The following is a 24,857-nucleotide window of genomic DNA, read 5'->3' on the forward strand; positions in this document are numbered from 1 at the left end:
CGGGCCATCCCGGGCCAGAGAGGCAGGGAGGGGCAGGGAGGCCCCCCGGGCCTACGCCGGGGCGGGGCGTGAGCCCCACCCGGCCGCGTGGCGCGCCTCCCGGAGTGGGGAGGCGCCGGCCAGGCCGTTCCAGGTGCGCGGCTGCGCTTACATGTACCTTCTGACATAATAATTTTAAAGAGAAATTAAGAATAGCCATCATAAAAATGGGTAGGTAAAAAAAAAATTTTAAAGAATTATTTTATTATTTAACTTTATTTATTTTAAATTTGATAGAGAAGGACAGAGTGAGAGTGAGAGCGAGAGAGAGAGAGAGAAAGTGACAAAGCAAGCCACCAGGTATGGGACTCGAACTGCGGTTGGCCATATGGGAGTCCAGCATCCTTAATCACCATGCCACCTGCCAGTCCTGGTAAAATTTTGATTTTAAGTTGCTCAGAAAGCAGTTCAATTTAGATTATCTTCTGATATCTCCTTTAAAAAATAAGGAATTTAAAGTTTATAGCAAAAATGCAAATGCCAAGTCAAAGTGAAGAAGGAAAGAACAAGCTGATTAGAGATAGCAATGGTATGCATGTGTCTGCAGGCATGTGTGTGTATGTTTCAGGGAGTGGAAAAGAGCTTTACAAATATTTTAACATGTTCCTCCCTTGCCTGCCTAACTCCTACTCATCCTTCAGGTCTCACCTTAGATGTCACCTCCACCCAGAAATCTTCTCTGGATTCTACTTCCATGTCTACGCTGGGTAAACTTTCTGTGCTCCCTAAAGTCCTGCAGGCTCGAAATCAGAGTGTGGTAGACAATAAGGAACAAAGATTGTGAAAGTAAAACTTCCAGGAGCTCCCAATAAAGCTAAAGAAGGAAAAATAAGAAAATTATGTCTATGAAGCTTCCTGATTAGAATGGATGGGACAGGCAGAGCCATAGTAAAAAAGGAAATAAGTATTCAAGGCCCTGGCATGGAGGGCAAAAGTTGGGGTCCAGGATACATATGTTCATAAGGAAACAACAGTGCTTTTCATTATTTCTTTGGATAGTCCCATAGAACCTAGAAACTTAGCCTTAGGTAAGACCTTAAAAATCACATGGTGCAGGACCAGCAGATGGCATAATGTTTATTTTGCAAGACTCCCACACAGTCATCCGGCAGTTTGAGTCCCAGACCCAGCAGCTTAAAACTCATGCTGGATGTATGCGTGTGGGCCCAAAATCCCAAGAGGAGACTGGAAGAGAAGGGATTACAACATAGCCATGCCCCCAAGGGGTGATTTCTCACGTTCTTTCTCTCTCTCTGGTGAGTACATGTGCCCTATAGCAAAAATCTCTCTCTAAAAAAAATAATAATGTGGAGCAACTCACCTCCAGTACAGGTTAAATTAAGTATTGTTTGCATTACTTATTCAACAAACATTTAAACAACCCTTAAGTTCAAGGGATATCCTGGTGATACGAAACTGGAAAAGCACATGGTTTTTGTCCTTCAGAAACTTGTCAGAAAGCCAGATAGAGGATAAATGGTCACTCATTTATCCATTCTGCAAACATTTATTCCATGTTCTAGATGCCAGTACAATACCTTGAAAGACTGGTCTTATCACTTCCATTTTATAGATGAGGAAGGTGGGTCACAGAAAGGTTAAATAATTGTCAAAGGTTGCACAGTTATGTTGCCTGGCACCATTCTAAGCACCTTTCATTCATTAGCTTATTTATTCTGTACAACAACGACCTATGAAACAGGTCCTTTTGTTAGCTCTATTTGCATACAAGGAAGCAGTGTTCCAAGAAGGTAATTATCTTACCCAAAGTACACCTCTAATAAATGACAGAATCAGGATTTAAATACATGCAATCTGGTTCCAGCATCCATGCTTTCAAAACATGTTCTATTGCTTTATTGTCCTACCAATTAAAGTTAAGTTAATGCATGAGGATCACATAATGAGTAACCACGTAAAAGCTAACTAGTCCACCTAACTTGTGTCGGTTCTTTCAGTTTGCTTGATTTTTCTTATTTTTCTCTCCACCTTATTGTCCCATTAATTCCACCACCAAAAATTAGTATCACAGAAGAAAAAGAGCACAATTATGAGGTAATTTTGGCAATATTTTTAAGAGAGATTTTTACTAGAGGGCATGTGCACTCACCAGAGAGAGAGAGAGAGAGAAAGTGAGAAGTCACTCGCCAGGAGGGATGGCCACACCGCAACTCCTTCTCCTCTTATTCTCAGGATCTTGGGCACATATGCAAAAAAGCCTGGCGTGAGTTTTAAGCTTCTGGGTCCAGGACTCAAACCACAGTGGACTACTTGAGAGTCTAGCGATGTAACCATTATGCCATCTGCTAGTCCTGAATTTTGGCATTTGACTAGGAACATTGCTTAGAGTGAGGCCCCTTACCCTCAGGTGAGTACAGACTTCTAACATTCTGAAGTTACTTATACATTTTAGTGTGAATGGGCTTATTTGCATTTTTCTGGTCAGAAGGTCTACAGCTTTCCTAGACCCCTAAGGGATCTTTGACCCATAGAAAGCTAAGAAACTCATAAAGGAGAAAAGGCCAATTATCAGCCTATTGGAAGCCAAATTCACAATGGTCAGTGTTTCATTATTAAAAAATAGAATTCATAAATGTTATGGAGCCATTAAAATATTTAGAATAACCCTATATTGGCATAGGAAATGTTGATGCTATTAAGCCAAGAAAGACAATTTGAAAATGTTAAATCTGCTTCCTTAACTCTGATTACCTCCTCCATCCATGCGTATTTCTCGTCCTTTCTTCCAACAGGACTTTACTTGTCAAGGTTATCTATGACCTTCACCTTGTCAGAACCATCAAGTACTTCTTGGTCCTCCACTTTCAGTATAGCTGGCCACCACCTCTGCTTCCACGCCATGACTGGTCTGTTTTTACTTTACTGGCTCTTTCCTGGTCACAAACACCTCACACTAAGGTGAATTTAAGGTAAACACCATCAGCCCTAACTGCTACACTGAACTCCATATAGCAGTGTAGTCAATTGTCTACTTCCCTAAGCTGTAAACAGAGAAGACTAAATATTTCCAAATAAAATTAAGACCACTATTTTAGGGACCAGCAGATGGTGTAACGGCTATGTTGTTGAACTCCCAAGTAGTCGACCACCATTCGAGTCCCGGACCGGGTGGCTTAAACTCATGCTGGGCATGTATACATGCGTGCCCAAGATCCCGAGAGGACAATGGAGAAGGGATTACAGTGTGGCCATGCCCCTCGGGGGTGATTTCCTGCTTTCGGTCTCTGTCTTTCTCTGTCTTTCTGGCGAGTGCATGTGCCCTATAGCAAAAATCTCTCCAAAAATTTTTTTTTCTTTTTTTTTGAGAGATTTTCACTGAAGGGCGTGTGCGCTCGCCAGACAGACAGAGAGAGACATAGAGACAGAAAGCGAGAAATCACCCCCCAGGGGGGATGGTCACACCACAATCCCTTCTCCTCCATTCTCCTCTAGGGCTGTGGGGCACGCCCACACACGCGCCCGGCGTGAGTTTTAAGCCACCGGGTCCGGGACACGAACTGCGGTCGACTACGTGGGAGTCCAGCGACATAGCCATTACGCTAACTGCTGATTCCCTCCAAAATGTTTTAAAAACCACTATTTTATTGTTTAGCTCTCAGCACAATGCCTGGCTCACAAGAGACACTCAAGAAATAGTTACTTGTTGAATGAATGAATGAATGAGTAAATGTTAGGTGGGAGTAAAATTATATTTTAAAAGCTATATTAAAAATTGTGCATGTATGGGGCTGGCAGGTGGTGTGGTGTTTAAGGGCACTGGACTCTCACATGACCAACCATGGTTCGAGTCCTAGACCTGGTGGGTTGCTTTCTCACTTTCCTTCTTTTCCTCTCTCTCTCTCACTCTATCCCTCTCTGGTCAAATTAAAATAATAAATAAATAGTTAAATAAAATAATTCTAAAAAAAGTGCATATATTTAAAACCATACAGTTATGTTAAACAACATTAACTTTTTTCTTCAAAATTCCTTTTCTAATTTTCGATTTCATAATATTTAGAGACAAGTGGTTAAGAAGATCAGAATTTAGAGTCTGAATGAAGTCTGCCACGTTTACCTGCACTACCTTGGTTTCTTCACGTGTCAACGACGCTTACAAATATAAATCTTCTTTATATGTATCTATTTGGAATTCACAATAGGTTTCCTGGTAAATTACGGTTGGGAAAAGTTTTGCATGGAGCAGAGTACAAAGTGCCGCACAGTCGACGTTAGCTGATAAGGAAGGGCGTGTTTTCTCACCTTTCTTGAAAAGCCTCTCCTCTGGAGAGTGGTGGGAACTCGGCACTCACACATGCGCACCGCCAGCCCCACCCCTCCTACTGACAGCCGCCCTGCAGGCTGCGCATGCTCGCTCTGCTTCTTCCGCCCACGTGACACACTCAGGCCCCCTCCCCGTACGCAACATGGCGGCGCCCAGGGGCTCAACCTGCACGTGAGAAAATCAAGCACCTGGGACTCCGATCAGTGAGGATCTGCGAGCGACTTTCCCCTCTCCGAGGTCGGCTGCATCTCCTCCGTCCTTCCAGAGGCCCTCGCGGGCCGCTGACCCTCCGAAGCCATGAAGCCAAAGCCCATTTCCCACAAGACCGAGAACACCTACCGGGTGAGCGCGGGACCTTGGGTGGGAGAATCCCAACCGTGAGACTGTCCCTGAACGAGACACAGGGGCTGTAGAGTTCTAGGTTGAGCTTCTGTCACTTACCCGGAGGCTCCAGTGGAAGAGGGACCTCCCCCAGATGTAGTAAATATAGGATGGGGAAAGAAAGACTCGACAGTAGATTTCATCCATGGTTTGTTGAGTCTGGCGCGTCCTGAGAATTCTCATTTGACCAGAGTTAAATCATGCCAGGAGATTGTTTAGGACCGAGAACCGAGTCTCCCCAATTCTTTTATCTTTAAAAACCGGGGGCTTGGGCCAGCTGGAGGAAGTGAAATTTCCAGTTGCTGACTACTACAGCACTTTCTCCGTTTGCCCCTTGATAGTTTCTTTTCAGGATTTTTGATACGGTACAACCGTACGCCTGTATATATTTAAAAACATTTTGTTGTAACGACTTAGCCACATCCCTGTGCTAGTAGCGGGATATGAATCCTAACAGTCCCTCTAGCTAGGCAAATCGGCAGCGTTTGCCTAGGCCCACCAGTCTAGTATAAAAATGTTATTTGAGATGGCATAGCTGAAAGAACTTATGCACATGTATTCATAAAGGTATTCATTTTCTTTGAATAGTAATTCAGCAGGGTTTTTAAAAACCCTATGTCTTTCGGTCTGTATTTACACTTATCCTTTCCATCAGAGATGCTTGCTTTTAGTTTCAAAGGTCAATTATACATTTTATGAATGATAGAGAGCACAAGCCTAAATTACAAGGAAAGCATATCATTATTTGCAATGATAGTGCATGGAGAGACTTATTGAAGCTTTAAAGTTTCCTGCTTCCACAAGAAAATTGCCCATGTATGATTATGATACAGCACTCAAACATTCAAGATGTGATAAGTATTAAATGATTAAATGATATATCTTAAATATGTCCTCCCCAACAGTTTCTTACATTCGCTGAACGACTGGGTAATGTGAATATCGACATTATTCACCGGATTGATAGGACTGCGAGCTATGATGAGGTAAGAGAATACTCTAATACTAGCCAGCCTTCAAGTAGTCATAATTGGTGTGTTAATTTCTCCTGTTGGTAGAAATGTTTTCAAGCCATTCCTTTATGAACATGCATGCATTAGACCTGTGCTATCTAGGGTGGTAGTTATACATGGCAATTATAATATATTAAAGTAAGTTAAAAATCCAAATACTCAGTAACCATACAAGAGATCTTCAGAAAGTTCCTGGGGGGTGGGGGGAAGAATGATGGATGGTAGCACAGAGGTAAAATGTAGCACTCTGCAAGGCTGACCCATACGGGAGATTCTGGGTTCACACCTGTCCTGAGACTTTCCTAAGTACACCGGGTACATGGATGTCTGTGATCTGGAGCTGGCTGAGGCTAGGGGGTGGATCACAGTGTCCAGACCCTCTTGGGGGTGCTGTATCTCTTGCTCATGGAAAAAAATAAATAAATAAACTATAAAAAATAAAAGTTAATTGGGAAATTTGTGATATGAAGAAGTATGCTGGGTTTCCTTCTTAAAAAATTTGGCAGAGGATGTGTGAACTCACTAGAGAGAGGAAGAGAACAAGAGAGAAAGCACCCCCAATGGGACTTGGTTATGCCACAATCTCTTCTTCTTTATTTCCCCCTGATTGGGGGATTCTGGGCATGTACGCACACATGCCTGGCCTGTTTTTCAATCTGCTGTGTCCAGGAGTCAAACCTTGCAGTTGGCCATGTGTGATCTAGCTCCCTTAACCATCAGACCATGGTTTCAGGTTTTTTTACGCCGAAATAAATTCATACTTCAATTACATTGTTTCATGAACTTCTTTAAGTCCCTGGATATCTGCCTAGTTGTTACCATATTGGACAAAATGTAGACATGGAACATTTTCTGTCATTTCGGAAAGTTCCTTCAGGTGATGCTAATGACTCGATGCCCAGCTGGCTTTTGTGATAGCATGTTCAGTTACCATGTGCATTCCGTGTACTGCTATATTCAGATTCCTGCAGCTGTAGTTATAAAGCAGTTTTGAGCAAGTCACTTTCCTGGGGCTTAGTTTCCTCCTCCCAAAAAATGAAAAGGGTTAAACTATATAATTTTTCCACTTCTGATTATGCTCTAATTTTATAATACCTCCGCAGAAATCTTTTGTTTGCTTTAAGTCATCACTCCCATGTTAGCCTTTTAAGGTCCTGTGTAACATGCCTTTAACCTGGGAATTCAGCCTCAGTACTTACTATTCTTCTCATGGCTCTAGTTGGACTCTACTTACTGTATTTTTGAATACATTGTTTCTGTCATGTAAGTTCAGTGTGTTAAATGAGGTTATCTAGGTAAGCATATAATGCTTTGAGAACTCACAGTGAAAGGAGCCTATCCTAAATTCTTTAGCAGTGAAGGATGCAGTGTCAGAAAAGTTGTTCTAGATAAAGTGGTACCAGATAGAGTTTTGTTGTTTATATAGGTTTTAGTGTGGCCAAGGGGGCAGAAAAGGTTATTTCAGGCCGAGTGAGAAGCTTATATAAAAGACCAGCCTAGAGAATACACATCACATTCAAGACACTACAAAGTAGTTTATTACGTGTGTGTAAAGTCTTTGTGGTGATGGTGACTGGGATGGAGGGAGGTTTAGCTTGTGAAAGAATGCTGGAGAGATAGGCAAGGTTCATAAAAGGCTTCAGATGTCAAGTTAATTTAGATTTTACCCTAAAGCTATGGGGTTTCATAGTAGGACTGTATATGGGAGTGTGTGACTTGATCTGGTTTAAGCTTTTGGTCACTTTGGCTTTAGTGTGGAGTAAAGAGCTGGACTGGAGTCAGGGCGACCCGTTATGAGGATCTGGTAGTCATCTAAATAAGAAGCGATTGTGGTAGTAGCCAGCAAGCTGGAGAGAAGGGCAAGATTCCAGAGATGTGAAGGAAGTAGAATGGGTAGGAATTGTGACCTACTGAATGTGCAAGGAGAAAGAGAACAGGCTTAAGGTTTTTGATTCCAGTAATTGTGTGGTTGAGAATGTCACTCATCAAGATTTTAGGAAGAGGACCACAGGAAGGCAAGATAATTAGTTCCATTTGGAGCTTGTTGAGTTTGAGGTACCAGTGACCATCCAAATGATAGTGTCCAAAAGACAGTTAGTGTATGGACCTGGAGCATAGCTTATTTTAGTTGTGGGATTGTAGATTTGACATTCAGCATATGGCTTATAGTTTAAGCCACAGAAATTGAAAGTACGTGTGGGTGGAGTGCTAAGTTAGCAGAGAAGAGCCTGGTGTAGGATTCTGTGCTGGATGGTCCAGAATGGCTTCAGTCACATATCTGGGAGTTTCTTCTTTCTTGTTGGTCTTGATTCTCCTCAAAACCTTTTATTCTATAAGAAGCTAGAGTAGGCTTCTTTTCATGATAACAGAATCTTTCCAGGAAAGTGAAGGCAAAAGCCGTAAGTCCTCATAGAGCCAAGCTTTGGATGTTGCAGGGTCATTTCCATCGCATTATTGGTCAAAGCAAGTCATGACACCAGGCCAGATTCCAGAGGTGGAGAACAGGCCCCATCTTTTGGTGGAGGAAGCTGCAGAGACAGCTAGGAAAAGGATAGGACATAATCTATCACAAATGACTGACATGTGCCAGTCACATGCTGGGCTAGGAATGCCTTCTATGTTTAGATTTAAGCTAATATGTGTTTCCCTTCTGACTTAAGGGACTGTAAACAAAATTTAATGGATTTCTTTTTCTTCCTCACTGTTCTGCCTATTGTTTTTTTGTTTTATATTGTTTTGTTTTGTTTTGTTTTGTTTTAAGTTTTTGCCATAGGGCGTGTGTGCTTGCTAGAGAGAGACAGAAAGGGAAAGTGAGAAATCACTCCCTAAAGGGATGGCCATACTGCAGTCCTTTCCCCTCCATTCTTCACTTGGGATTTTGGGCACACATTCATGTGCACCTGGCATGATTATCTAGTCGCCAGTCCTGGACTCAAACCGCAGTTGTCCACATGGGAGTCAAGCTCCTTAACCATTTCACCACCTGCTGGCCCCTTAAAAAAATTTTTTTTTAAGTTTGCTATAGGATGTCTGTGCTCACCAGCATTAAAAGGGGGTAGAGTGTGAAATCACTCCCCAGAGGGGCTGGCCACACCACAATCCTTTCTTCTCATCTCCTCTTGGGATTTTGGACCTGCATGCAAATGCACTCAGTGTATTTCTTAAGTTGCTAGGTCTGAGACTTGAACCATGGATTTGAATCCAGCTGGCCTACTACTTAATAATTTTATTTCATTTTGTAGTTAATGCCCAAAGCACAATTTAAGGATCTTTTTGAGATGGTAGTAGATATGACATGTGTTTATGTATGTACCTTTGTGTTGGTGTTCTTTCCTCTGTATATTTATTTGTATCTATGTATACCCACATGCATATGTACCTGCAGGTATCATAATAGTATATTGCCTTTACCTTTTTTTGGGGAGAGATTTTTACTATAGGGCGCGTGCACTCTCCAGACAGACAGAGACATAGAGACAGAAACCGAGAAATCACCCCCCAGGGAGGATGGTCATGCCTCAATCCCTTCTCCTCCATTCTCCTCTCGGGATCTTGGGCACGCACGCACACGCGCCCGGCGTGAGTTTTAAGCCACCGGGTCCGGGACGCGAACTGCGGTCAACTATGTGGTAGTCCAGCGACAGAGCCATTACACTAATTGCTGTTTCCCCCTTTACCTTTCAAAGTACAAAAATATATGCTATATTCACAAGCTAAATAACATAGTGGCAAACTTAGAAAAAGCCTATTATCTCACTACTCCCACCCCTTGTTGCCAAGGAAACCAAAATTGACAACTTGTTATATGTGCATTTTTCTATCCTGCTCATATCATCAGTGTCCTTCTAGTTCAGCACAGATACAACTCCTTTTAATATCCTGAAATGTACCTTATTATGTATAGGCTGTACGTTATTCCAAACATTTTCCTTCTGTGGGTTATTCAGGCTGTCTTCTGTTTCCTCCTCTCTATAGTCAAGCTAAATAAACATCTTTTACTTGTACATTCATAAATTTTATAAGAAATCTCTCCAGAAGTGGAATTGCCTGGGTGAAAGGGCATTCCTTTTTTCATTTTCATAGAAATGCTAGATTACTTCCCATAAGGTTGTAGCAATTCATGTTTCTCAAACAGAATGAAAAAACTATAATGAAGTCAGCTTATTTTTCTGTGCTTAAAATTGTAAACAGGAAAAAATATTTTCCTTAGTGTGACTCTTAAATGGGTATTTGGGAATTATTTGCTACAACTACATTCAAAAAACATTGTTTTTATAAATCATCTGCTGACTTAATATGTAATTCTTTTCCTTACGTATTTGTCATTCATTTGTGTTGGGAACATTCAAAACTCTTATAGTTACTCTGTGATACACAGTAAATTTTTAACTATTTTCTCCCTACCACTATATTTTATAATACTAGAAATTGTGCCTCTTTCTGTAATTTTGTTTCTGTTAATTAACTTTGCTATTCAGTGTCATACTTCTGATTGCTTTTTAAAAAGTATATTAGTTAATGTCACTTATAAAAAAATTAAAAGGAATTGTTAAACTCTTGGCTATCATTGTCTTAAGATATTAATATATCAGGTACTTATTTGCTTTGTACTTTTCTTGGATTTGTCTGATTAATGGACTGCTTTAATCTTGGCAGGAGGTTGAAACCTACTTTTTTGAAGGTCTGCTGAAATGGAGAGAATTGAACCTTACGGAACACTTCGGTATTTTCTATTTTGTTTCCATTTTATTCACCCGTAATTTCCACTTCACATGTTTTAGATAACTACATAGTAATGTAACAGGAATGTAGGATGTATTCTTTTTTTTTTTTTTTTTTTCGAACCCAGGAAAATTTTACAAAGAAGTTATTGACAAGTGCCAATCATTTAACCAGTTGGTCTATCATCAAAACGAAATAGTTCAGAGTTTGAAGACTCACCTGCAAATTAAGAACAGTTTTGCCTTTCAACCCCTTTTGGAGTAAGTAGCATCTTGAGAGTTTGATAACATTTATCTAAATTTTAAGACAGGTCGTGTTTCGTAGCTCATAATGCCTTAGTTCAGATATTTAAATTTAGAAACAAGAATTTACCTTTTCGTTTAGATCAGACTACCAGGAGAAAGTGCATTTATAACAAAGCAGAATTTTAGGGGTACAACTTTGCATTTGTTGTATACTCCCAAAAGAACCCCTTTTTTCCTTGACAATGTAGGAACAATTGACTGTAACGTGTGAGATGTACCTTTTTGCCTGATCTCTTTGCTGAACTCTAAGATTTAAAGAATTTTGTAGCTCTTAAGACTTGATTTAGTACTGTTTTGGTTTAATTGATCCAGTGATCATAGGCTTATTGCTATCTTTGATAGATTTGTAGCCCTTTTTTCTTTTTAAATATATACATGTCCCTCTTAATCAAGTGCTTCATGTTTTTCAATCTAGTTTGGTCGTACAGTTGGCACGAGACCTGCAGATGGATTTCTATCCACACTTTCAAGATTTTTTTCTGGCTATCACCTCAATCCTGGAGACACAGGACACAGAGTTGTTGGAATGGGCTTTCACCTCGTTATCATATCTTTACAAATACCTGTGGAGACTGATGGTAAAGGACATGTCCAGAATATACAGGTGACCCTTTTCTCTAACTTACTTTTTCATTGCCTTTCCTATTTTCTCTGGCTATTGATGGACTCCGAACTACCTTTCCAGCTCAATAGCCAGCTATTTCCTTATACAAAGTTGATTCTCTGGCCAAAAGGGTCCATAATCTGGTCTGCCAGTATGTATCACACGTGTCTAAATTCTGAGTTGGCCTGGCCTTTTTTCATCTCTGGTTATTAAAATTATACCTACCATCAAAGCCTAACCTGGATATCGTAACCTCTACAAATCCCCCCAGGCACCTTAGCCAGATGAGAGCTTTGTACTCTGCACCCCTTTGATATTTTTTTTTCCTCTCATGTTATATGACTTTTATTGTTAACTGTTTTTATTGTAATGCTGTCCTCTACAAAGCTGCAAACTCTTTAATAACTCCGTCGTAAACATCTGCATGTCCTTTGTTAATATACTTAAGTCAAAACAGACTCTCCCTGTTTGTGAGTAAATGTGGACAGAGAAAGAGAGTGCATTCCACAGTAGCTTTTTGTTTAAAGTCAGGGGAAAATTGCTTATTAACTGTTTAAATCTGGATTTCATGGATCTTGCCACTTGGTCTTCTGATTGTTTCTACATACTGTAATTGCCACAGGACTGTTTGAGGTCAGTGCTCAACTCTTTACTCGCCGGTAAAAGCTATGGGTGTGGGATAGGACAATCGAGTTTGTCTCTGTGCCATCTCCTTTGCAGTGCCTTCCCTTCTCTTTTTAGAAACTTTGAACAAAGATATTAAACAGCTAGCAAGGTCTTTAGGGAATATAGTTTGTTTAGTTTTATGATTTCAACTGTCATAAAAGCTGCCGTTTTTATGTCTCCTAAGTCAGGCTCTTTGGTTCTACATTTATTTGCAACAGCCTGGATATTTTCCTTTGAGGATTACTGAAAACAAGCTGATTACATTCCTGTTCCAACTAATGCTTTTTATCTTTTCATCCATTTGTGTATTTAGTAAGTATGTATTGACTGCCTGCCACATGCCAGACTCTGTTTGGTTCCTCATTTTCTATCAATGATGTCATCAGGTTTTTCATCACTGAATTTTGGCATCTTATGTTTGACCCAATTGTCTTCAAGGACTTTAAATCCTCTTAACTCTGTCATTCACACTCAGTGAGTATTGGTCGAGTGCTGTGTGCCAGCTGCTTGAAATACGATCCCAAATAAAATTTAAAACTCTTCTCACAAAACTCACATTTGAGCAGGGAGAGGAGATCTTGGGCACATGCCTGACATGTTCAAAGAACGGCAAGGACTGGGTGGTGAAGCAGCACCTGTGAGAGTGAGAGTAACTGGGTGATGTTGGAGAAGCTCTGTTGGAGAGCCAGATCGTAAAGTCTGGCTCCACTGCAGGGATTTCTAAAGTGTCTCTTGGAGCCCTTTGCTAGTTCCCTCTAATACCAGCCTCTCTCATTCCTTGGTGTTAGCCCAAGCTTGTATGACCTAAGCAGCTCTTTTATGAGGTTACCAGCCTCATCTTCCTTTATTTTATCCTGCTTATTACTGCCAAATCAATCTTCTGAAAATATTCATTTGTCGTTCGGCCAGTATTTATTCGTACCTGCTATGACAAAGGAGCTATTAGATACTGGACACAGCAGAAACACAAGTGGCATCTTCCATGTCCTCCTGTATTAGCTGCAGGGCAGTATGAACCTGAGCAGGTTGCTTAGCCTTTCGTTATGTGCAGGATGGGATAATAATAGTGCCTGTCCCCTGGGCCCAGCAACAGTGGCACTGTGCTTCCTAGGCTGGACCCACATGGAAGGCTGGTTTTGATTCCTAGTCTAACCTAAAGACCAAGCATGGTGGTTGTGCCTCTAATCCCTTGGCATGGGGACTGAGGCAAGAAGATTGTGACACAGTAAGATTCATTCATTTATTCAATCATTTATAAATAATAGTAATAGTATATAAATTCTGGAGCTAGCCAGTGGCACGGTGATTAAGGCAGCTGGATCCCACATGGCTGACTTCAAGGTTTGAGTCCTGGACACAGTCTCTTGAAAATCATGCTGGGAGACCAGCAGATAGTATAGTGGTTACATTGCTGGCCTTCCACATAGCTGACCATGGTTCAATTCTTGGACCAGGTGGCTTAAAATTCTGGCCAGGCTCATGTGTGTGTATGTCCAAAATCCTGAGAGGAAAATGGAGGAGAAGGGATTACAGCATGGCCATCCCCCTTGGGGGGGCTGATTTCTTGCTTTCTGTATCTCTGTATCTCTGGCAAGTGCACATACCCTATAGCAAAATATTTCTTTTAAAAACAAAATTGAAATCATGCTAGGGATGTGTACATGTGTGCCCAAAATCATGAGAGGAGAGTAGAGGAGAAGGGTCTTTGGCATGGCCATGCCCCCCTCAGTGGCCAATTTGCTTACTTTCCCCCTCTTTTCTTTCTCTTTCTGTCTCTGGCAAGTGCACACACCCTGTAACAGAACTTAAAAACAAACAAACAAACAAACATAGATTTATTATATGGATTAAATGAAGTATTGCAGAGTAAGTGCTTACATGGATGTAAGCTCGAGCCCACATTCCTCGGCTTGGTGCCGGAGCTGCCTGTTGACCTGGGCAGCCTTGTGCGCAGGTACCCTCCTCAACCACGTCATCCTTCTGCTTTTATTGTAGGTGGACCCACCTTGTTCTGTTCTCTTAAACATGACCATTTCTGCCCATCCGTTTTTACTCTTGCTGTTACCATGATATACAGTCCGGTCTCCACCTGAATTGTCCCTGTGCTGGTCAGAACTCACTACAAGTATCAGCTTTTCCTCGCGTCTGTCCTGTAAAACCAGCATCCCTAATCCTAGGGCTCTTGAGTCTGTGGCCTTCAGTCTTCTGTTGAGCATGTGGGTGTCTTGGTATATGAATGAGATATTAAACTTCTGTACCCGCTATATATTCATTGCCTACCTGGTGCTGTGTTGGATATATCACTGACCTTTATCAGAACTGTATGATTAATTAAATGTCTTATTTTTCTCATTTACAGCTTGTACAGTACACTCCTGGCTCATAAAAAACTACACATAAGAAATTTTGCTGCTGAAAGCTTTACTTTTTTGATGAGAAAGGTTAGCTGATATTTTATATGATTATTGCTAATTGTGTGAAGTTGATGAATGGGGGCAGACAGTAGCAAAGCAGTGACATAATTGGGCTCACATGGGAAGGACCCAGGTTCACGTTCCAGGCCCTTCCTGAGCATGCTTCTGACAAGGTGCAGATGCTGGGGGTGCCCTTCTCTCCCTCTCCCATTTCCTTCTCCTCCCCTTGTCTCTTCCCTCCCACCTTCTCTCTCAGTCATGAAATTAATTAAATATATAAACTTTTTCAAAAATAATTTGATGAATAGAAGCAGTTATCTTTTTTGAAATGAGATTATTATGTGTTTTTTTTTTAAATAACTAAAAAGCTGTTACTCTTTTGAGTTTATCACTCTGTAAGGCTTAGTCTACACTTAGTAATGTGAAATAATTTCAGGTGCTTCTTTATTGTTAGTGCTTTAGTAGCTTCCAGTGTACATATTCAAAGGTGTCATCTAATCCCAGTCAGTGAATATATGAACAATGAGAAAACAGAAATTTTTGTAATGGCTTCCTGAAAGCAACAGGTAGCATGGTGTCATTTGTATTTATTTCCATGGTAAATTTTAGAGACTTTTTTTGTAATTTAAAAAAAAAATGGTATCAAATTTCTTTAAATGCTCATAAAATACAAATACATGATTTACTTTGAAAGATAGACTATGGGACCAGCAGATGGCATGGTTGTTAAAGTGCCAGACTCTCACATGCCGACGGTGATTTGAGTCCCAGACCCAGCGGTTTACTCTTGCGTGTGACATTGCAAGTGAGCAAACACAGTAGTAGTAGTTCAGCATCTTTACAAACGTCCTTTCCTTTGAGAGTTTTTTCTTATTCCTTCTCAGTATGAGTATGTAAGATAGTAGATGAGATTTCATCATTTAGATACGTTTGTGTCATCAATATAATTTTGTTTTCATTTCCCACTTTAGGTCTCTGATAAAAATGCACTTTTCAATTTAATGTTTCTCGATCTTGGAGAACATCCAGAAAAAGTAGAAGGAGTTGGACAGTTGCTCTTTGAAATGTGCAAAGGAGTAAGAAATATGTTTCACTCCTGTGCAGGCCAGGTAAGTAACAGGGGGAAGTGCTTGGAATCCACGGGGGCGGGGGGGCAGGGATTAATCAGAAAAAGAGTAAAGTTGCGTAAATGATATGGAGAGAGTGCAGGCTTGAATAAGGAGACAGCGCTCGGTGGGGAACCTCACGGGTAGAGTAACAATGCTTACCTAATGTGAGCCCTGCATGGTTAGGTATTTTTACTTTTAAGAGCATTGCTGTCTTTATCCTGGATCCTAGCAGGAAATACGGAGGGTAGGTGGGTAGGCGACAGTCGTATGATATAATTCCCTGGCATAGTTTATCAATTCCTCTTGGGACACATTGTTAACTGCCAGACCTGCCATATCCTTGATTATTCCAGACCAGATTTTTTTTTTTTAATTTTATTTATTTATTCATTCATTTATTTTAATTTGAGCAGAGACAGAGTAAGAGCAAGGGAAAGTGAGAAAGCGAGCCACCAGGTCCAGGACTCAAACCATGGTTGACTATGTGGGAGTATCCAGCACCTTAACCACCACACCACCTGCTGGTCCCTCAAGACCAGATTTTTAAGGTAGCTAACATAGAGTGGCAACTCTCAGCATAATATTGAGTCATAGGAAACATCAATACGTATTTTTTTGTTTCTGTGTAAAAATGCATCATACCTTTTCCAACAACCCAATACTTTATATGTTCATTTGAATGACTCTTGCATTCCCACAGGCAGTGAAGCTAATTTTGCAAAAGCTAGGACCAGTTACTGAATCTGAAACTCAGCTGCCATGGATTCTAGTTGGAGAAACACTCAAAAACATGGTCAAATCCACTGTATTCTACATCTACAAGGAACATTTTGGTGTATTTTTTGACTGTTTGCAAGTGAGTTCTTATTTTGAGGGATGTGTATGTAATGAGTCTTAAGAGTTTATTGTTGCCCTGAGTTTAGCAGAGCACTCCCGGAAGTGGTATTTCTGGATTGTTTTCTTGGTCCTTTTCCACACGTTAGGATTTTCCTTCCCCCTACTCCCTGTCATGTCTGTGTGTGTGGTATCTGCAGAAGCAGCAGGGCATCGTGGTGAAGAGATACTCATGAGCCAGACTGCCTCTGTTTGAATCTTGTACCCCTTAGTGCTGGTGTGCTTGGAAAAGTTAAGGTTCCTATTCCTCGATCTCTTCATCTGATAACTGGGGGCAATAATGAATCCCACCTTAAGGTTGCTGTGAGGACGGTAAATACTTACAAAAAACTTAGAACAGTGTGCTCAGTAAATGTTAGCTGTTACTATCATAGTGACTGCTGGTAAATAAGTCTTTCTCTTCTAAAGTGAAAGAATGTGAAAGTTGACTACATCACACAAAATTTTCCTTATCGGATTAACAAATGAGTTCAATATTTTACAGTTATTATCTCTGTTCAATTCTTTGTTGGTAGGAATCGCTCCTGAATCTACATACAAAAGTAACAAAAACTAACTGTTGCGAAAGTTCTGAACAGATAAAAAGATTGTTAGAAACATACCTGATACTGGTGAAACATGGACATGGCTCCAAAATAACCAAACCTGCTGATGTTTGTAAGGTGAGTTCCCAGCTTAATATGCTTAAGAGTCTGTTTATTAAAAGTAGATTGCTAAATGTACATTGCTTTTTCTGTTATTTTTGTAGGTACTGTCGAAAACATTACAAATTACCAATCTCTCCACATCTTGCCGGGAGACCCTCTTGGATGTAATTTCTGCTTTGATCCTAGGTGAAAATGTTTCCTTGCCGGAGACCCTCATCAAAGAGACCATTGAAAAAGTAATTCATGTCAATAAATATTAATTGAATAGTTAACAATGTATTTAGCATTGAGTAAGCCTACTGGGGAATACGAATGAAGCATGGCAAAGGCCCTACTCTTAAGGAATTTATAATCTTGTTAAGGAGATGTGAATTGCATGCTGTAATAGAAATAAGTAAAATAAAGTATGTTAAAAGCTAAGTCTGTATAGCAGATACTCAGTGAACATGTAGACTAGCTTACCGTTGGTGTTCCAGAGAGAACGCTACATTATAGGGGCCTGGCAGTGAGTAACTGTAATCTTTTTACCGATCTATTGGAGATAAATTGAATTAAAAGCATTCATTTTGCCTGGGATTGAGGAACAAAGAAAGCTTTTTAAAGGGCTTATTTGAGATAGCCTTTGAAGGTTTACTAGCCTAAATGGGATTAAAAACATGAAACAGAATAGCAAAGATGTTTTCATAGATGTGTGTGCAGTCTGGACACACGAAGTGTGGTATGATACCAGCAGCACTGTGCTCAACATTGCAGAATTTAGATAGGGCCTTAGGGCTTTACCCTGCACGTAGTGAAGGGTCCTGGGAAGGATTCTAATCAAGGAAATAACCTGATGAGGTTTGCATTTTGGTGAGTTTGGAAGATGGATTGGAGGGGAGTAGATTAAAAATAGAAAGGTAGTTAGGCTTTCCTTAGCTTCATCTAGTCTATTGGTACATTTTTTGGGAAGGTGCAAGGTCATACCGCTTGCCCTTTTGTAATTCTGTGTAGCTGGGAAAGAATTGAGCACCTCTTAGACAGAGCCCCATGTAAGCTCCTTTAGAGAAGGCTGACCATTTGGACAGAACACTGGTTAAAGTGTGTTCATCAGTCTCTTCCTGTGTCTACTTTCTTGGGGTGTAGTGGGGGGAAGAGGGAGTGATTGTCTATTAATATTTTTTACCTGTGGTCCACAGATTTTTGAGAGCAGATTTGAAAGACGTCTAATTTGGAATTTTTCTGAAGTCATGTTTGCTATGAAGCAGTTTGAACAGGTAACCAAGATATACTAAGTTTAAGATTCTTTTTTTTTTTTTTTACATTGTCATTATAAAATAGTAAAATTCAAAATCCAGTAATATTTGTTTTTTTTCTTTTTGAGAGGAACAAAATCAGTGCTTCATATTTTAGTCATTTTATTATTTTTTTCTAAAGAAATACATGGGCCAGTCTGTAGTGTGCTGCTTAAGTTAGCTGGATCCAACATGGCCAGCTGTACAGTTTGAGTCTTGAACCCAGCACCTTGAGAAACTCACTGAGCACATGTACATGCATGCCCAAAATCTTGAAAGGAGGGACCTTCTGTCCCATTCTCTCTAAAGACTGTTTGTGCCCTGTTGCAAAATTTCTAAAAATACTCAATTCTAGCTTACAGTTAAACTATTTTATGCTAAGGCATTTAAAATGATGTATGATAGAAAACCTGTTTTTTAATCATTTTTCATGTGGTTATAGAACCATATGGTAAAATCGAAAAACTGTTTAAGGAAGTTTTATGTGAATTTGAAGCATAGAAAATAGTTTCTCCAGCAGTTTGCATTGAAAGAAAGTTGCGAAGTCATTTCATTGCTACAAAATAGATACCTGATGGAATGAAGATAAAATTTGTTTTATCCCTTTCCATTCATCCCTATCAGTAGCCCTATAGTTACTTCATAGAAACCCATCTCTATATCTGTTCTCTCATTCTTCCATTTAGTCTATAATAACATATAATCTTGTTTGTCTCAAAAAAAAAAATCTTTTGTAAGTGTCCTAGATCCTGTTTCTTTCTGCTCAATGAGAACTCTGTATCTTGCTCTGGTTTTCTTAGAAACTGCATCTTCTCTCTTCCCTATTCCCTTTGATCTTTTTAAAAAATCCTATTTTTATCAGTACAATATGCAGTTTAAAAAGTCAAACAAGGCTAAAAGGTATCTTTTATTATCTATTCTTGTCTCACTAGCAGGAACCACATTTAATGATTTTTATATTCTTTTCTGGTAGCTACTTTATATTTTTAAATCATCTGAATGTATTGCTTTCCCTTGGTTTGTAAGTTTTAGTCCTCATCTGTAGATATACTCCTATAGGAGATGGATTTTAGTTCTATTGCGTTCCTCATTTTGTCAGTAAAGTTTTGTTTTGTTTTTTGTTTGTTTGTTTGTTTGTTTGTTTTTTAAGAATTATTTTATTGGGACCAGCAGTTGGCATAATGGCTATGTCACTGGACTCCCATGTAGTTGACCACAATTCAAGTCCCAGACATAGTGGCTTAAACTCACGCTGGGCGCATGTGCATGCATGTCCAAGATCCTGAGAGGAGAATGGTGGAGAGGGGATTGCGGCGTGGCCATACCCCTGGTGGGTGATTTCTTGCTTTCTATCGCTCTGTCTGTCTCTGTCTTTCTGGCGAGCGCACACGCCCTATAGCAAAAGCCTCTCCAAAAAAAAAAAAAAAATTATTATTTAATTAAATTAAATTAATTAGTTTATTTATTTAATTTGACCAGAGAGGGACAAAGCGAGCGAGAGAGAAAGTGAGAAAGCAAGCTGTTGGGTCCGGAACTCGAACTGCAGTTGGCCATGTGGAAGTCCTGTGCCCTAGACCACCATACCACCTGCCGGCCCCTTCCCAGTAAGGTTTTATCACAAATTTCAGTTGAATCCATATTCACCATACACTTAATGCATATAAGCAAAGAATATTTTATGGGTACTTGTCCTTTATTGTAAATATTCTCACTTTTTCCTGGAGTTTATAAATTGCCTCAATCTTTAAAAATTAGAAATTTTTTTTAAATTTTAAATTTTTTGCATTCATTCACTGAACATCATTACAGCATACAAATGCTATTTCCCAGGACCAGCAGTTAGCATTATGGCTATGTTGCAACTCTCATGTAGTTGACTGCGGTTCAAGCTCCGGACCTGGTGGCTTAAATTCACACCAGGCGCGTGTGCATGCGTGCCCAAGATCCCAAGAGGAAAACAGAGGAGAAGGGATTGTGGCGTGACCATGCCCCCTTGGGGGTGATTTTTCACTTTCTGTCTCTCTGTCTCTCTCTGTCTTTCTGGCAAGCGCACACGCCCTATAGCAAAAACCTCTCCAAAAAAAAAAAAAAAAACAAACTATTTCCTATCCAGAATACGTATATTGTCTTAATCATACATATTATCATCCACAAATAATTTTCCATTTCTTGTTTCTTACATAGATTTTTCTTTCTTTTTTCGATTGCCTATTTCTCACCCTCTGCCTTTCCAGACTCTCCTCCCACACTGCCTTTGGTATCTATAGTTGCTTCCATCCCCTTTTTCTCCCCACATTTTATTGATTCACAAAATATCTTAAATATCAAAATACTTTCAATAGCCATTTCAGCTGATATGTACATATCTTAGAACACACGTTTGACTTTAGGCATGAAACTCTGTAAGTGGAATGAGTATACTATGAAGTAGCACCTAGCTGAGGCTATGTAGCTTAACTGTGGTAGGTATTTAGGTATTTTTTTTAATTTTAAGAAAAGCAGTTTTAGCTTTAATAAAGCAAAAATCAAAAAATGTTAAGAGAAATTTGCTGAAGACTTAAAGCCAGGAAACAGGCTAGGATTCTGTTCAAATAGTACGTACATGAACCTATTGACAGCTCAAAAGAAGACAAAAATCCTTAACTCTGAAAAACAAAGCATAGAAGAACATTTGTAATGTTTTAGTCAAAAATCATGAAATTCTGTTTCTCCAGTTCAGTCTCATGTAATTAATCTCTCTTCTGTTGTGGTCCAGTTTTTCCATTTAAATTCTGGAAAATAACATTCAACTCCGGACTTGTCCCTACTATATTAAGTTGGCCATTTTCTTGGTTGTTTCTGATCTCTTATTTCTGTGTGTCTGTATTTAGTTTTCCTAGTATAGCACTCTGTTCAGAGCTTCTTGAAGAGCTGGTCTGGTGGTGGTAAATTCTTTCAGGTTTTGGTTATCTGAGAATGTTTATGTCTTTTCTTACCATATAAAGGATAATCTTGCCGGGTATAGTATTCTTGGCTAAAGTTGTTTTTAACTTAACACTTTGAATATATTTTTCCATTCTTTCCTTGTTTGTATTGTTTCTAATGAGAAGTCCACTTTGGGATATCTTTTGGGATATCTTTTATAAGTAACTTGATATTTCTCTGGCTTGTTACAGTTGATTCTTTTCCTTTGATGGAATACATTTTTCAGAGGTTACAATGAATAGATAATTGGAGATAAAATTTTTAGACTTGATACATCTAAAAATGTCTTTCTTCTTTCCTTACACTGCATTGTCAGTCGTCTGGGTATGGGATTCTAGATTCTAAGTTACTTTCCCTCCGACTTTTTAAGGCATTGTATCATTACCTTCTAGCTTCTGTCATTCCCATGGAGAGGTCTAATTCCATTATGTTGCCCAATCCTGTATTTACGACCTATTTTTTTAAACTGTTAGAATCTTCCTTTTTTTATTCTGAAGTGTATACCTATCAATAAATGTGATTTCCTTTTTTGTTTTTAGCTTTTTCTACCAAGCTTTCTCTCCTATATTGAGAATTGCTTCTTGATCGATGACACTGTGATCAAAGGTGAAGCTCTGGCCGTTTTGGCCAAGCTCATTCTGAACAAAGCAGCACCTCCCACTGCTGGCTCGATGGCAATTGAAAAGTACCCTTTGGTTTTCTCACAACAGACAGTGGGGTAAGTGCCATGTGTTTATTCCCAGAAATGTTGGTAGGATTGCACATTTAAATATAATACATCAAGAATGCTATAAAAGCAGATGCTGTGCATTAACTGGGAAGATTTCCATGTTAAGCTATTGTGTAAAAAGGGCAAGCTGTAGCACTATACACATAGTATATGTAATATGATCCTATTTTGCAAAGTTAAAACAAGAAGTGTATATAAGCTGGGCTGGCCCCATAGCACAGTGGTTAAGTGAGCCACTTGGCTGACAGTGGTGTGAGTTTTGGCCTAGTGACTTGAAAGACATGGTAATTACATGTGTGTGTACGTGCATACCCCAAATCTTGATGGGATAGAGAAATGGAGGAAAAAATATTGTAGCAGAACCATGCCCCATTGGAGGGTGCTTTCTCTCTGACACCTCCTCCCCCCCAAAAAAAACCATGTACATGCCTTTTGGCAACTTAGAAGTTTTTAAAAAGTATATATATATATGCATAGCAAAATGAATGGAAGAATTCATAAACCTCTTTACTTATACCTGGAGGATGATAAAAACGGAAAAAGATACTAATTTTCTTAACCTTTTGTTCTAAGATAATTATAAAGTAGGGCAGCAGGTGGCATGGAGGTTAAGACAGCTGGATCCCACATGGCTGACTGTGGCTCAAGTCCTAGTCCTGGCTGGTAACTTGAAAAATCACATTGGGCATGTGTGTGTACATGCCCAAAATTCGGAGAGAAGGGATTACAATGTAACAATCCCCTCTAGGGAGTGGTTTCTCACTCACTTCTACCTTTTTTCCCTGTCTCTGGCAAGCATACACACCCTTATAGAAAACAAAAATAACAAGAACAAAATAATAATTACAGATTGATGTACAGTCCCAAGACGTAGTACAGGGAGGTGCTATAAACCTTTCATCCAGTTTCCCCCACCTTGGTAACATCTTGCATTATTATACTACAATATCACAACTAGAAGATTGACATTGGTACAACCCATCAACTTTATTCAGATATTACTGGTTTTATGTGCACTCACCTGAGTGTCTGTATACGAACATAGAGTTCTGTGTAGTTTTATTACATGTGTAGTTACCTAACCATCTCCAAAGTGAAGGTACAGAACTCTTCCATCATCACAAAGGATCCCTGCTACTACCTTTTAAATAGCCACCCTCACCCTTCTGCTTTCCCCTCTGTCCGAAACCCCTGGCACCTATGAATCTCTTCTCCATTTTCATCATGTCATCATTTCAAGACTATCAGCTAAGTGGAATTATACAATACACCTTTTGAGTTCAACTTCTTTTACTTAGCATTATTACCTTAGGACTTACCTGAATTGTGTGTATCAGTAGTCCCCTTTTATTGTCAAGTAACATTCCATGGTATAAATACAGCATAATTTCATTAATCATTCACTTGTTGAAGAGCATTTGGATTGGTTCTAGTTTGTGGCTATTGTATCTAAAGCTGTTAAGAACAGGCATATATTCATTTCTCCCAGATAAGTGCTCCAAAATGGGATTGTTGGGTTGTATGGTAAGTCCATGTTTAGTTTTATGTGACATGCCAAATAGTCTTCCAGAGTTTCCCATGAACAGTAAATACACGAGTAATCCAGTTTCTCTGCATTTTCACCTTTTGGCTTTTGGTTATTTATCACAATTTTTTATTTTTGCCAGTCTGATAGAGGTATGGCGCTATCTCATTATAGTTTTAATTTGCATTTCTCTATTGGCTGATGCTCTTAGAAGCATCTTTTCATGTGTCACCTGTGTCTTCTGCAAGGAAATATCCGCTCATCTCTTGTGTTTACTGTTTAGCTTTATGTATTCTAGATATGGATCTTTGTTTCAGATATGTGATTTGTGTGTATTTTCTTCTACTTACAAAGCCTATCTTTATTCTTTTAACAAGGTTTTTATAAAGCAAAACAAGGTTTTAAGATTTGATGAGGTCCAATTTAAAGTCTTATCATTCTAAGTCCGTGATTCATTCCAAGTAAATACTCATACACAGTTTGAGGTTTAGGTCAAGTTTCCTTTTTTTTTTTTTTCCTGTGGATGTCTACTTGCTCTGGCGACGTGATGGAGAAGGATGTTCTTCCTCACTGAATTGTTTTTAGCACCTTTCTGGGAAATCAGTTGAGGGCCAGCTCCATGGCACAGCAGTAACGTACCACTCACGAGAAGCCACATCTCATGTGAATCCGAGATTCAACCATGGTGACTGGTTTGAATCCCTGGCTGGGTCAGCCTAAAACACTCTGGGCACAAACAAGTACCAGAGATCCAACGGGCTGGACGACTGGAGGAATGACATTGTAATGTGACCTGACCCTGGGGAGGGTGTTCATTTTTTTCTCTCACTCTCATATATGTGCACATGTACTCTATCATGAGTAAAGAAAAAAAAAATTTCTTTTTAAATCTCGAGCCCAGCATAGATGTGGGTGAAAGACTTTCCAAGCAGAGGAGACTTGCAGAGGCGCTGGGGGGCAGGAATAAGCTCAGTGTGTTTGAAGAACAGGAAGAAAGCCTTTGTGAGTAAAGAGCAGTGAGCCCGGAAGAGAGGGATGAGAGGAGGTGAGGGAGGTGGACGAGGGTCAGATCACACAGAGTCTTTTAAGGCCTGGTGAGGAGGGTGGATTTTTGGAGGGGAGCTCATTGGCAGGTGTGATAAAACAGAATGACGTGGCAACTAATGACACTGCTTTTTAAAGCACCTCAAGGTTTCATAAGACTTTTTCAGATTGTTGAGTCATACTTAATACTAAAATGACTATATATATATGTATATATATATATATATATATACATATATATATA

The 24,857-nt window shown here is 39.7% G+C and overlaps 1 protein-coding gene across 2 annotated transcripts in view; it reads left to right on the forward strand.

Moving 5' to 3' along the window:
- The first annotated feature begins 4,443 nt into the window (after window positions 1-4,443).
- UTP20 (UTP20 small subunit processome component) overlaps window positions 4,444-24,857 on the forward strand; it is a 131,729-nt gene continuing 111,315 nt past the window's right edge. For both annotated transcript variants that reach the window (XM_014591769.2, XM_006141387.3), the window contains exons 1-12: window positions 4,444-4,666; window positions 5,611-5,691; window positions 10,375-10,441; window positions 10,568-10,700; window positions 11,161-11,349; window positions 14,375-14,456; window positions 15,401-15,538; window positions 16,239-16,394; window positions 16,948-17,094; window positions 17,181-17,315; window positions 18,255-18,332; window positions 21,854-22,032. In XM_014591769.2, coding sequence (XP_014447255.1) covers window positions 4,622-4,666; window positions 5,611-5,691; window positions 10,375-10,441; window positions 10,568-10,700; window positions 11,161-11,349; window positions 14,375-14,456; window positions 15,401-15,538; window positions 16,239-16,394; window positions 16,948-17,094; window positions 17,181-17,315; window positions 18,255-18,332; window positions 21,854-22,032 — 1,430 coding nt within the window. In that variant the 5' untranslated portion in view covers window positions 4,444-4,621. The remainder of the gene's footprint in view (window positions 4,667-5,610; window positions 5,692-10,374; window positions 10,442-10,567; window positions 10,701-11,160; window positions 11,350-14,374; window positions 14,457-15,400; window positions 15,539-16,238; window positions 16,395-16,947; window positions 17,095-17,180; window positions 17,316-18,254; window positions 18,333-21,853; window positions 22,033-24,857) is intronic.

Source organism: Tupaia chinensis, unplaced genomic scaffold, assembly GCF_000334495.1.
Source record: "Tupaia chinensis unplaced genomic scaffold, TupChi_1.0 Scaffold000054_1, whole genome shotgun sequence".
In the NCBI taxonomy this organism is placed as follows: Eukaryota; Metazoa; Chordata; class Mammalia; order Scandentia; family Tupaiidae; genus Tupaia; species Tupaia belangeri.